General features: G+C 37.1%; 1 protein-coding gene across 2 annotated transcripts in view; it reads left to right on the top strand.

The window, feature by feature from the left end:
• MPP7 (MAGUK p55 scaffold protein 7) overlaps nucleotides 1-14,314 on the top strand; it is a 218,128-nt gene that overhangs the window by 117,684 nt on the left and 86,130 nt on the right. For both annotated transcript variants that reach the window (XM_047865088.1, XM_047865087.1), the window contains exons 6-10: nucleotides 7,378-7,459; nucleotides 7,997-8,082; nucleotides 11,960-12,034; nucleotides 12,246-12,442; nucleotides 12,931-12,995. In XM_047865088.1, coding sequence (XP_047721044.1) covers nucleotides 7,378-7,459; nucleotides 7,997-8,082; nucleotides 11,960-12,034; nucleotides 12,246-12,442; nucleotides 12,931-12,995 — 505 coding nt within the window. The remainder of the gene's footprint in view (nucleotides 1-7,377; nucleotides 7,460-7,996; nucleotides 8,083-11,959; nucleotides 12,035-12,245; nucleotides 12,443-12,930; nucleotides 12,996-14,314) is intronic.

Here is a 14,314-nt window from a genome sequence, read left to right as displayed (position 1 = left end):
GCTAAGGAGGATCTCAAAAATATAGAAGTTTTCCTGGAGTGAGGGGTTTGTGCTCCAGACCAGGCACCCAGCCCCTTAAATCCTGCATGAAAGAGATGAGCCCCCTAAATGCCAGGCTTTGAAAACCAGTAGGGATCATGTGCAGGAAAATCATAGAACTGTAGGGAAGGGAGAGCCTGCTCTTAAGGGCTCGTGGGCAGACTCACTCACCCCAGGACCCAACACAAAAACTCCAATTTGAAAAGCACCTAGACCATATGCGAAGGAGACCCACTTACTGATCTTAAAGTGCTTGCCAGCGAGGCGGGAAACTTTTGGAACTTTCCCCAGGGACGGAGTCACAAATACGAAAAATAGGACGGTGCCATGTTTGTGACTGCATCTACTTTGTTAAAGGTGGTGAAGGTGGGAGTCATTTTGGAACTTTTTCTCTAATCTGCTGGAGCTGAGGGGTGTGCCCAGCCAGGAACCCTGCCAATCCCCACACTGTGATTGTGCGTAACAGCTGGGCCAGGCAGTAGTCCCGCCCACCCCTTGGCCACAGTGCAGCCTGTGCCACTCAGTGCAGCCATGCATCACAGCCGGCTGGGCACCAGCCTGATACATTCTTGCATCGCAGACGTAGCCCTGCTACAGCAAACAGGTTCATAACATACCACACAGGGGATGCTTCTTAAGCACCTAGCTCTGGTTAGAAGGGATTGAACTTCTGGGCTCCACATGACTCTCCTTTGAAAGGTCACTGCTTCAATACTAGGAGAGGTGATTGATAGAAATGAGCACAGAGAGTCAGGCAAAATGAGGAGACAGAGGAAAGTGTTCCAAACAAAAGAAGAAAACAAAATATGAGAAAGGGGCATTAATGCCATAGAGATAAGCAATATGTCTGATAAAGAATTCAAAGTAATGGTCGTAAAGATGCTCACTGAACTCAAGAAGATTGGATGGACACGGTGAGATCCTCAACAAAGAAAATATAACAAAATTCCCAACAGGAGTTAAAGAGCTGAAGAATACAGAACTGGAAAATACCCTAGAGCAGTTCAGCAGACTGGATGAAGCCAAAGATCAGATCAGCAAGCTGGAAGAAAAAGCAATAGGACTCACCCACACAGAGCAGCCAAAAGAAAAGAGAAAAAAAAAAAGGTAACTTAACGTTTGAATCAATATCAAATAGAATAACATTCACATTATAGGGGTCCATGTAGAAAACAGGGCCAGAAAACTTATGTCAAGAAATAATGGCTGAACACTTTTCTAATCTAGAGAAGAAAATGGACCTATAGGTCCATGAAGCCCAGATAGTTCCAAATAAGAAGAACCCAAAGAAATCCGTATCAGGACACATTATAAATAAAATGGTGAAAGAGAGAATCTTAAAAGCTACAAGAGAAAAACAACTTCTTATATCAAGGGAAACCTCATAAGGGTATCAGCAGATATTTCTGAAAAAACTTTGCAGACCAGAAGAGAGTGGCATGACATATCCAAAGTGCTGAATGGAAAAAACTTCCAACCTAGAAGTTTCTACTGGTAAGTTTAGTACTCACATTTGAAGGAGGGATTAAGAGTTTTATGTATAAGCAAAAGCAGAAGTTGTTCATCGTCACTAAACTGGCTTTATAATTAATGTTAAAGGGACTTCTCTAAACTGAAAAGAAATGGCATTAAGTAATAAAAAGAAAGCGTAGGAAAGTAAAAATGTTGCTGGAAAAGTAAATATATAGTAAAGGTAGTGGATCAGTCATTAATAAGGCAAGTGTAAAGGTTAAGATACAAAAACAATAAAATTAACTACAATAAAATAAATAATAAAAACTACAATAATTAAAGGAGGCACAAAATAAAAAGGTGTAAAGTGTGACATAAATATAAAACATGGGAGGCAGGAAGAAAAAACGTAAAGTTTTAGAGTATGTTCAAGTTGCTGTCAAAACAGACCATTATATACACAGGAAGTTCTAGGTGAACTTCACGGTAACCACCAGGCAAAACTTACAGTAAATACACAAAGGGAAATGAGAAAGGAATCTAAATGCAATGTAAAAAGGAAGAGAGAGAAAAGAAGAAAGGAATAGAGAGGAACTCTGAAAACAGCCAGAAAGCAATTAACAAAATGATAGCAAGTATGTACCTATCAGTAATTACTTTAAATGTACGTGGACTAAACCTTCCAGTCAAAAGACACAGAGTGGTTGTATGGATAAAAAAAAAACAAGACACATCTGTATGCTGCCTATGAGAGACTGACTTCAGAAGTAAGAACACACATAAACTGAGAGTGAAAGAATGGAGAAAGATATTCCATGCAAATGGAAACAAAAAGCTGGTGTAGCTATACTTATAGCTGACAAAATAGACTTTAAAATAGACTTATAGTAATAGGAAAAAAGGGCATTACATAATGAAAAACAGTCAATCCAACAAGAACGCATAACATTTATAAATATATATGTATCCAACATAGAGGCACCAAGATATATAAAGCAAAAATTAACAGGGAGAAATTGTCAGCAATACTAGTAGGGGACTTACAACACCCCACTTACATCAGTGGATGCATTATCCAAACAAAATCCATGAGGAAACAGTGGCTTTGAACAACACATTAGACCAGATGGACTTAATATGTACAGAACATTCATTCCAAAAAGAATAGAATACACGTTCTTCTCAAGTGCACATGGAACATTCTCCAGGATAGATTACATGTTCGGTCACAAAACTTAGTGAATTCAGGAAGATGAAATATCAAGCATCTTCTCCACCCACAATGGTGTTGTAAAATCAGAAATCAATTACAAGAAGAAAATTGAGAAAACCACAAAAATATGGGGATCAAACAACATGCTACTGAACAGTGGGTCGTTGAAGAAATCAAAGAACAAATTAAAAAGTACCAAGTGACAGAAATGAAAATAGGAACACCACAAACCAAAATTTTTGGATTTAGCAAAAGTGATTCTAAAAGGGAAATTCGGAGTTAATACAGGCCTACCTCAATAAACAAGAAAAATCTCAAATAATTGAATTTTACACTTGAAGCTCAAAGTTAGTAGAAGGAAAGAAGTAAAAAAAGATCAGAGCAGAAATAAATGAAAGAGACAAAACAATAGAAAAGGTCAATGAAACTAAGAGTTGGTTATTTGAAAAAAAGTAAGTTGACAAACCTTTAGCTAGACTCATCAAGAAAAAGATTAAAATCAGAAATGAAAGAGAAGTGTTACAACTAACACCACAGAAATATAAAGAATCATGAGACTACTATGAACAAATTATATACCAACAAATTGGACAACCTAGAAGAAATGGAGTCCCAGAAACATGCAATTATCCAAGACCAGTCATAAAGAAATAGAAAATCTGAATAGACCAATTACTAGCAAGGATATTAAATTAGTAATCAGAATTTCCCAACAAACAAAACTCTAGGACCAGATGGCTTTACAGATGAATTTCATCAAACTTTCAATGATTTAATCTGTATATTTTTTAAACTCTTACAAAAAAACTGAAGAGGAGGGAGTACTTCCAAAGTAATATTATCAGGGAAGCATTACCCTGATACCAAAACCAGACAAGAACACCACGCACACATACACACACAATTACAGGCCAATATCATTGATGACACTGATGAAAAAATTCTCAAGATATTAGCAAACTCAGTTCAATGATACATTAAAAGGATCATAAGCCATGAGAAAGTGGGATTTAGTCCAGGCATCCAAGCATGGTTCAATGCCCACAGATCAATCAACATGACAAACCACATTAACACAATGAAGGATAAAAATCATATCTCAGTAGATGCAGAAAAATCATTTAACAGTATTCATTTATGATACAAACTCTCAACAGAGTAAAGATAGAAAATACCTCAACATAATAAAGGTAAACTAACATCATACTCAATGGTAAAAAGCTGAAAGTTTTTCCTGTAAGATCAGAAACAAGAAGAGGATTGCACACTCTTGCCACTTTTCTTCAACACAGTGCTGGAAGGCTAGCCACAACAGTTAAGCAAGAAAAAGAAGACCTCCAATCAGAAAAGAAGAACTAAAGCTATCACTATTTGCAGATGATCTAATGCTATATATAGAAAATCCAAAAGACTGCACCAAAAACTGTTAGAACTAATAAATGTACTCAGTAAAGTAGGAGGATACAAAATTAACAAAACAAATCTGTGGCATTTCTGTACACTAATAATGGATAATCAGAGGAATTAAGAAAGCAATCTCATTTAAAAGTGCATCAGAAAAAAAAATACCTAGGAATAAATTTAACCAAGGAAGTGAAAGATCTGTACACTGAAAACTATGACATTGATGAAAGAAATTGAAGACACAAATGGAGATAGTCCATGCTCATGGACTGGAAGAATTAATATTGTTAAAATGCCCAAACAACCCAAAGCAATCTACAGATCCAGGGCAGTCTCTCTCAAAATTCTAAGGTCATTTTTCATGGAACTATAACAAATAATTCTAAAATTTGGAACCACAAAGGATCCCAAACAGCCAAAGCAATCTTGAGAAGAAGAAAGCTTAGGGGATCATGCTCCTTGACTTGAAATTATACTACAAAGCTATAGTAATCAAAACAGTTTGGTATGGGCATTAAAAAAGACACACTGATCAATGGAATAGAATTGAGAACCCCAAATTAAACCCACACATGCATGGACAGTTAATTTAAACAAAAGAGCTAATAACATGCAGTGGAGAAAGGGGAGTCTTTTCAATAAATAGTATTGGAAAAACTGGACAGCCACATGTAAATGAAACTTGACTACTGTCTTGCTCTATACACAAAAATTAACTCATAACGTATTAAAGACTTGAATCTAAGACCTGAAACTGTAAAATTACTAGAAGAAGAAAACATAGGTGGTAAGCTCCTCAACATGTGTCTTAGCAATGTTTCTGTAGATCTGACTCCAAAGTCAGGGGAAACAAAAACAGAATAAATAGGACTACATCAAACTCTGCACCTCAAAAGAAACCATCATTGAAATGAAAAGACAGCCTACTGAATGGGAGAAGGTTTTTGCAAGTCATTTATCCGATAAGGGATTAATATCCAAAGAACTCATACAATTAAAAAAAAAAACCTAAACAACACAATTAAAAATGGACAGAGGATCTGAATAGACAGTTTTCCAAAGAAGGCATACAGATGGCCAATAGGCACATGAAAAGATGTTCAACATCACTAATAATTAGGGAAATGCAAATCAAAACTGTAATTGACATCACCTCACATCAATTACAATGGGTATTATCAGAAAGACAAGACATAACTGTTGGTGGGGATGTAGAGAAAAGGGAATCCTTGTACACTGTTGACGGGAGTGTAAATTGGTGCAGGCACTATTGAAAAAACTCTGGAGATTTCTCCATACTCTTAAAAAATAAAGAATAGAACTATCATATCCATCTATTCCACTTCTGAGGATTTATCTGAAGAATATAAAAATGCTGATTTGAAAAAGTATATGCACTCCTATGTTCATTATAACATCGTATACAATGGCCAAGATATGGAAAGGACCTAAGTGTCCATTGGTGGATGAATAGGTGAAGAAGATATGGCATATACATATGCATACATACACACATACATACACACACATATCCACAGTGCAGTATTACTCAGCCATCAAAAAGGAATGACGTCTTGCCATTTGTGACAACATGGATGGACCTTGAAGGTGTTATACTAAGTAAAATAAGTTAGAAAGTGACAAATTATCATATCATTGTATTCATATGTGAAATTTAGAAAAAAGCAAATGAACAAACAAACTCATAGATACAACACATTAGTGGCTATAAGAAGGTTGGGGGTGGGGACAAAATTGGGTCAATTATATGGTGATGAGTGGTAACTAGACTTATAGCGATGATCACTGTGTAGTGCATACAGATGTCTAATTATAATGGTGTATACTTGAAAGTCCTATAATGTTACTTGCCAGTTTTACCTCAGTAAAAAAAAAAAAGAAAGAAAAAATTGGTTAAAAAAAAAACACTGCAAAAAAAATGGGTAATTAATCTTAGGTTATCAGACCCTTTTGCTATTAGCCATACTTTGATGAGAAAGTTGGAGATATTGTTAAGGAAAATTAAAGTTTATTTAATCATACCAGTTTTATTAAAAATATTACATTTCTAGTCATCTTAGCTCTAAGTAAACTATTTAAATAAAGGCAAAAATTACCATTAATTGGTGGGTCTTTATGGGTTTGGTTTTTATGATTGTGGAGAGATGCTCATTCAAGTCTTTGGATTTGAATGGATGCTTGGTGATGAAGAATGCCACAAAATACTCAGATTACTTAATTATTTGATTTGTTTTTACTACTATTAGATATGCATGTGATAGCTGTCAAATAAAATATACTTTTTACAAATTGATTCCTAATTTTGTTTACATAACTAATTTTTAACGATATAAACATGTTTACTGACCTGTGGGAAAATTCCACTTTCTTTTTCAGGGTGTGAATTCTGCCGTCACCCAATGTGCATCTTTTTAGCTGTGTGATGCCATGTAGAACGCTTTCCCACACCAATGCCAGTTTCTTAGAAGGAAAGTCATAAAAAGATGTTCAAAGTAACCATTTGTGCTTGATGTTGTTATAAGCAGCATTCAGTTAGCTTCTGAACATCCATAAATGAAGAATTTCTGGACTCTTTAAAATTGTTTCCTAATCTTATGCCAGAATGTTAGTTCTGCTTGTTCTTAGCACAGTCCTAGTACATAAAGACCTTGGAGTAACAGATCTTTCTTCTATTAATTTATCTTAGCATTAGGTAAGGAATGCGACTAATTTTGGAGTTTTCTCTCTCTCTCTTTATCATTATGTCTGAGTTCCTTTGCTATAATGCTATTATAGAAGTATCACTAAACTAAAAGCCAGATGGCCTGGGTCTTAGTTTTCTAATTTTGATGAGATTTTTGTATTCACTTAACCTTCTCAATATGGCCTCCCTTCTTCATGGGGTATTAGAGGGACAAAGTGAAATGAGCCAATGCTGTCAAGGGGAAAAAACAAATAGTATTCAAATATAAAGTAGTATAATGGAAAGAGGAGATTTCTACTTTTCATAATGTTGAAGAGCTTACAGATTTGAAAAATCTTTAAATTGTGCTGAAAACCTTACATGATGTGTCTGATTGAAAATCTGTACCAAGTCAGGAGTGCTTTGTAAGATAAAGGGGCATGATGTCTCTTTGTCCTGCCTCATACCTTTAATTTTTTGTAATTGCTTTCACTTTTTCCAGATGAATCTTCTTATTTCTGCCTCCTTTCCTGCCAACCACTATGCACCTTTACCCACAAGTACTTTTTGTTCTTTTTCTTAAAAGGGAGCCACCATTAAGAAAGACGAGCAGACGGGGGCCATTATTGTGGCCAGAATCATGAGAGGAGGAGCTGCAGACAGAAGTGGTAAGGGTTTCAACACTAGGCGCATGGACAGGCCATGGTGCATTTCATGGGCAACATCTCCAACATGTAGTTAAGAGGATAAGTGATCTTTGGATGTAATCCATCAAAACAAGGAATAAGAAATTTTCTTCTGTTGAACCGTGGGAATCTGTTGAAATAAACGATAAATCTCATTCTGCTTTACAGTTACATGGACTTCTGAAGCTATAGTAAGATATGCTTCAAGTGTTCCTCACTTGAAAAGTACTACTGAAAGTGTGCAGCCTTTAAAACAAAATACAGATTCTTTTATTAAGTGAAAATAATGTACATTTCTGGACAAAGACCAGGATGCTGATGTCTTTTCTTTTGCCAGCGTTATAATGTGGTAGTCTTTGGTTCTGCGGTTTAGAGGCACAGAATCTGAAACCTGAGAAGCATAAAGGTCTCCTCAAATGTATTAAAGGAACCAAACAATGCTTTAAGTATAGATACAATTGCAAATTGCAGTTCTTTTGTAGGTAAGTCTGTTAATTTCCCGAATTTGCTACTTCTCAGGTCTTATTCATGTTGGTGATGAACTTAGGGAAGTGAATGGGATTCCAGTCGAAGATAAAAGGCCTGAAGAAATAATTCAGATTTTGGTAAGCTGAAATTTGTTTTAAAACTGCAATAAAAAATGAAATTGAATCAGTATGTTTCAGACTTGGTTATAAACACAGGATTTGGATTTGGCAGTCTAGAGTTCAAATCCCATCTTCATTACTTAATCCCTGTATGTCCTTGGAAAATACCTTAATCTTTGCATTGCCTCAGTGTTTTCATTTACAAATGAAAATAAAAGGTAAATATCTCACTGGAGTGTTTTGAGGATTAAATGAGCTAATGTATGTGAAGAGTTTATTACAGGGCCCATCCCAAATGAGGTACTTAATAGAGGGGATCTACTTTGTTGTTGGTGACGTATTTTTCTTTTCCCTTTTCCCATCGACATGGCCAGACTGTAGGCTATGCTTTCTAGGCATATAAAACAGTGAAACTAACTTAGATGTCCTGTGAAATCTAAAACGAACAAAATTATTTTAGGCCTTGACAGTGTAAATTCTCCAGTTCATTTGTAAGGATAAAATGCAGGGAGACTGTCTCGGTTAATGTATGAAAGCATAAACATACAGAAATAGAGTTTAGTATCTTCAAGCAGACCTCCATATTTTTGAAAATTTTATATATGATTAAGATAGCATTTTAAATCCATGGAAAAGCTGTGAAATCCTTTTATAAATGTTATTGGATGAATTGATGATTCAGTTAGAAAAAATAGTTCCTGTTTTACACTACACGCAAAAATAAACCCCAAAGAATTAAATATTTAAAGAAATCAGGGGCGCCTGGATGACTTAGTCAGTTAAGCATCTGATTCTTGATCTGGACTTAGGTTATGATCCCATGCTGAGTGTGGAGCCTGCCTGGGATTCTCTCTCTCCCCCACTCTCTCTACCCACCCCCCCCCCAAATAAATAAATTAACTTAAAAAAATAAAAAAGTAAAGAAAGACTTTTTAAACTTGATGTGAAATTCAAACAGAAAAATAATTGCTGTGATTACTAGAATTGAACACTTCCTGTACAGAAAAAGATGCCATATATAGCTTGAAAGACACATGAGACTTAGGAAAAATATTGTCAGTGTATGTGACAGAAGGTATTTTAATGTGTAGAGAGTTCATAAAAATCAATAAGAAAACATAGAAAAATTTATAAAAGAAACATGGTGTCTGAAAAATATGGGATTAGAGGGATTTAAAAACTTGATAATGGCTACAGTCAGTCAGATTCTGGGGACATAGATGCATACTTATATGCTTCTGGTAGTAAATCCTTTTGAGACAGCTATCTGAAACTATCAAAATTTTTAAATTTACATATCCTTAATCAAGAAATTCAGTTTTTGGAAATAACCCTGAGGACGTAATTTGGCAAATGTATTATATAAGTAAGATTTAAAAAATATTTAGAAATAGCAGGAAGGTTGCATTGATTGACTAACCATTCACCCGTATGGTGCATTACTATGAGCCAATCACAATGGCTGATAGACGGGTGTGACTTAGTAATACTAGTAACTGCTTATGGTGGTTGAGCCCTTAAAGGTCACTGTTCTAAGGGCATTGTATTATACATTAACACACATACACACTAGTAGAATGGGAAGGGATCATAAAGAAGACTTGCTTTCTCTCTACCTATGCAATTCAGTATTATATGAATTCCTAATAAGAGTTGTGAATTCTTGGGGCATCCGGGTGGCTTAGTAAGTTAAGTAGTCCAACTCATCTCATGGTTTGTGAGTTTGAGCCTCACATTGGGCTCTGTGCTGACGGTGCACAGCCTGCTTGGGATTCCCTGTCTCCCTCTCTCTGCCCCTCCCCTGTTCGCTCTTTATCTCTCTCAAAATAAACATTTAAAAACTTTTTTAAAAAGATTTGTGAATTCTTTTATGGTAAGCAACAACAATGATAGTGCCATTTTGAAATCACTCCTGTTATAAAATTCTGGTATTTGTACTGTTAAAACCTCACTATACTTGAGTCTCTGTGCTGTACTGGAGCTGGCTCTTTACGTTTGCACGACCTGAGTCTATGCGGCTTTTCCCAACTTGACTTAGGTACGTCACGCTGGTAAATGGAAGCTGGCTGTGGTCCATGAAAATTGGCAAACAATACAAATCGGGGCCTTTTCTTTTATTTTCTTTTTTCTTTTACACAGCAGAGCCCTGGTTTATGAGCACACCATTGACAGTAAGCCTCAGAGATATCCCCCCATTCTCCTGTCTCTCCCTGCTTCCTGCCTCCTTCCTTTCCTATCTGCCTCATGCTGTCTTCCTCTTTGCTTTCCTCCCTCATTCTTCTCATATATGTGCCAGATATTCAGTGCTGTCGCAGAGCTGACAACTTAGCAGGGATAACAGATGTTAAGAAATAATTGCAATAGACCTACCCTATGACCCAGCAAGAGCACTGCTAGGAATTTACCCAAGGGATACAGGAGTACTGATACATAGGGGCATTTGTACCCCAATGTTTATAGCAGCACTCTCAACAATAGTCAAATTATGGAAAGAGCCTAAATGTCCATCAACTGATGCATGGATAAAGAAATTGTGGTTTATATACACAATGGAGTACTACGTGGCAATGAGAAAGAATGGAATATGGCCCTTTGTAGCAATGTGGATGGAACTGGAGAGTGTTATGCTAAGTGAAATAAGCCATACAGAGAAAGACAGATACCATATGTGTTCACTCTTATGTGGATCCTGAGAAATTTAACAGGAACCCATGGGGGAGGGGAAGGAAAAAAAAAAGGTTAGAGTGGGAGAGAGCCAAAGCATAAGAGACTCTTAAAAACTGAGAACAAACTGAGAGCTGATGGGGGGAGGGAGGGAGGGGAGGGTGAGTGATGGGTATTGAGGAGGGCACCTGTTGGGATGAGCACTGGGTGTTGTATGGAAACCAATTTGACAATAAATTTCATATATTTAAAAAAAAAGAAAAAAATATTTTGAAAAAAAGAAATAATTGCATAAATGATTATTTAAGTACAGTTACGATAAAGGCTAAAAAGAGGAATAGACAATGACATGAGAGTATATTAAAGGGAGACCTGTTCTCATCTGACATGGTCAGAAAAGAATTGCACGTATTGTTTTTGCTTGCCTTAATGAAATTAGAATGGATGTCTTTTTACCTTTTTTTAAAAAAAAATTTAATGTTTTTATTTATTTTTGAGACAGAGAGAGACAGAGCATGAGCAGGGGAGGGGCAGAGAGAGGGAGACACAGAATCGGAAGCAGGCTCCAGGCTCTGAACTGTCAGCACAGAGCCCGATGCGAGGCTCAAAATCATGGACTGCGAGATCATGACCTGAGCTGAAGTCAGACACTTAACCGACTGAACCACCCAGGCCCCTCTCTTTACCTTTTAATTAAGCTATTACATTTGGTATTTTACTCACTGACCAGAATTTAATAGCACTGGATGTTCTTCATTATTTTTTTCTGATGAGCCTTGCAGCTAATATATATACAATTGAATCATGTATTTATAACTGCATTGCTGACAGTTCAGGTATTTTGACCCTAAAAACATGGATGCCGATACTTAAATGTAATAGCCTGAACCTTGCACATCATCTGTTCTCACCGTATAATATTGTCTGTAGAAGGCACTGTGCATATTCTGTGTTTCTATGAAGTTGCTCAACATGGATGGTAATATGTTCATTGGCATTTGAAAAGTGCACAGGAGGTAAATGTGGATTTGGTGTTTCATGTTTTTTAACTTGACAAACTTGAGTGCTTTCTCATATTACAGGAATTTCTACAAAAATAGTTTCCTCAGTTTGGTTTAAGAGTAGAAACCCCAAGCTTGTAAATTTTCAGAATCATTCCATTTTCTACCTTTTTTGCCTGCCTTCTCCTTGGCTCTACAAGTGTTCTGATAAGTCTTTCCTCTGTTATCAGGCTCAGTCTCAGGGAGCAATTACATTTAAGATTATACCCAGCATCAAAGAGGAGACGCCGTCTAAGGAAGGCAAGGTAATCATTACTTAAGTAGCTTTTGGGTTTGTTTTGCGGGGCGGGGGGCGGGCACTAACGTTTTTCCTTCAATACATATCCTCTTTGTCACAGCAAGTGGATTTTAATAATCTCTTTTTAAAAAAAACGTATTCTTAAATCAAAGGAGAATGTTGGCCCCTCCACATTTATTTTTTTGTATTTACTCCTTTTAAATGAAACTTTCTTCCAGATGTTTATCAAAGCCCTCTTTGACTATGACCCTAATGAGGATAAAGCGATTCCATGTAAGGAAGCTGGGCTTTCTTTCAAAAAGGGAGATATCCTTCAGATTATGAGCCAAGATGATGCAACGTGGTGGCAAGCGACACATGAAGGTGACGCCAATCCCAGGGCAGGCTTGATTCCCTCAAGGCATTTCCAGGAAAGGTGAGCAACTGGTGCACCATTACTGGGCTTTTGCTTCAAGTGACCTTTTGTTCTCTGCAAAATATCACTCGAGGATAGTTGTGGTAAAATAAGCACTGAAACCTTGCTTCGGAATCCTTTATCCCCCCCCAGGTTTGGGTTTCTGTTTTGTCTAACTAAGTATGAATAATGACCAAAAATAACACGACAGTACCGGGGTCATATTCGGTTTTTGTTATGAAGCAAATGGAAAAATAGCACATTAATATCCGAAGCTGTACTGATGTGAAAGACGGAAAAAGAAGAAGAGTGATTTGGGAGTGGGGAGGATTTCTAAAACTTGGGAAGTTAGAGGACTCATTTTTTAAATTTGAATAGATTGCATTGTGTCCATTTTTCCCCTGGCTTCCCGCTTTTTTTTTTTCCTTGGGACTTTTAATATTTTGGTGTTATATTAATCTTGGATCTGTACTGAAAATTGATAGGCATTGACCTTCTTTTTCCCCCAGGAGATTGGCTCTGAGACGACCAGAAATATTAGTTCAGCCCTTGAAAGTTTCCAACAGGAAATCATGTAAGTTTGTTAATAAAAATGCAGAGTAACCAAATCTTGCTGTTTATTTTTGACTATTAAAGCAGGTGTTTGTGGTAGAACGAGAGCTCGTATTGCCCTGTGATAGCTTTGGGGTCATCGTTTCATGGCAGCCAAACAACTAAGAAATTCATAGTAGAATACTGAAGTGAATCTTTGGAAGACAGGGCTGTTTGCAGGGTTTGTAATAAACCCATGGCTCACACTTTAAGAAAACAACTACTACTCTCCTTGGCTCCTGAATGTAGGTGTTTTACAAATGTAACCTAAAGTGCAACTCTTTGATTTCTCCCAAGCTGGAAGGTTTGGGGAGGATACTTCTTGGTCAAATTAGGGGGAGAAAACCCACCACTCTCTTGGGCACAAAGGCTGTTGTGCCCAAGAACCGTTGTTCTTCTTTCTTCCTTGCTTATCCAGAAATCACAGGAACTCTGACCTTTAACCTGCCTGTTTGGAGTTGTTACGAGACTAGGTTAAAACAAAGTAAGAAAAAGGACGAGGTAGGATTACTGAAAAAGATAGTGTGGATTTAGATGCCTTTCCCTCCCCCCCCCCCCCCCCCCCGCTTCATACTGCCCTTCTCTCAGCTTCTCTTTACTCCCCACGCCTCACCCCTGTCAAATCCCCGTCCCATAAATTCCCTACTTCATCTCCTCTAAACGTTTCCTGGTTCTAGGCATTTTCAGAGTAAAAAAAGCCTTTTGTTTTCAACACAGAGATTGTACATTAAAAGGCAGAATGCACAAATAAATGGTCCTGGAATTTTACACCAACATCTGGTTTTAGTATTGTTGCATTTTTCACATCTCCTGTTATTTCTGTCAGTTTGTAGACGCGTATAGCCCAGGAATTACATTATAAGAGAGCCAAACTACAGTCGAGTATAAATCTCACAGAGCAAGCAAATACTTCAAGTGGAGCACGGATTCAAAAGCCTGCTTGTTCTTGCTCCGTTAAGTCTGGGCAGAAGGAAAACACACTTGTCATAGAATGCCACATGGATTGTGACATCAGAAAGCTTACAGCTTAACCAGAATGTTGCATCGTTTTTAAGTGTGATGAATTTTCGCTGGCAGGGGCTGTGGGGTATCCACCTGACTTGCTCTTTGAACGATTTCTAAACTGGGGCCTGCCCCCTTCGAAGATATTTGGTGCATATGGGATAAAGTGCGTGTAACTGGAAAAGGAAATCGATGTAATTCTACTTGAATCTGAATCCATACTCCCAATTTGTTTGAGTCTTAGGCAGCTCAGAAATGTCTAGTTTGATATAATTATGAATTCTCATTTAGTGAAAGTTT

Source organism: Prionailurus viverrinus, chromosome B4 (assembly GCF_022837055.1).
Source record: "Prionailurus viverrinus isolate Anna chromosome B4, UM_Priviv_1.0, whole genome shotgun sequence".
Taxonomy (NCBI): domain Eukaryota; kingdom Metazoa; phylum Chordata; class Mammalia; order Carnivora; family Felidae; genus Prionailurus; species Prionailurus viverrinus.
This window is presented reverse-complemented; position numbering and strand designations above follow the sequence as displayed.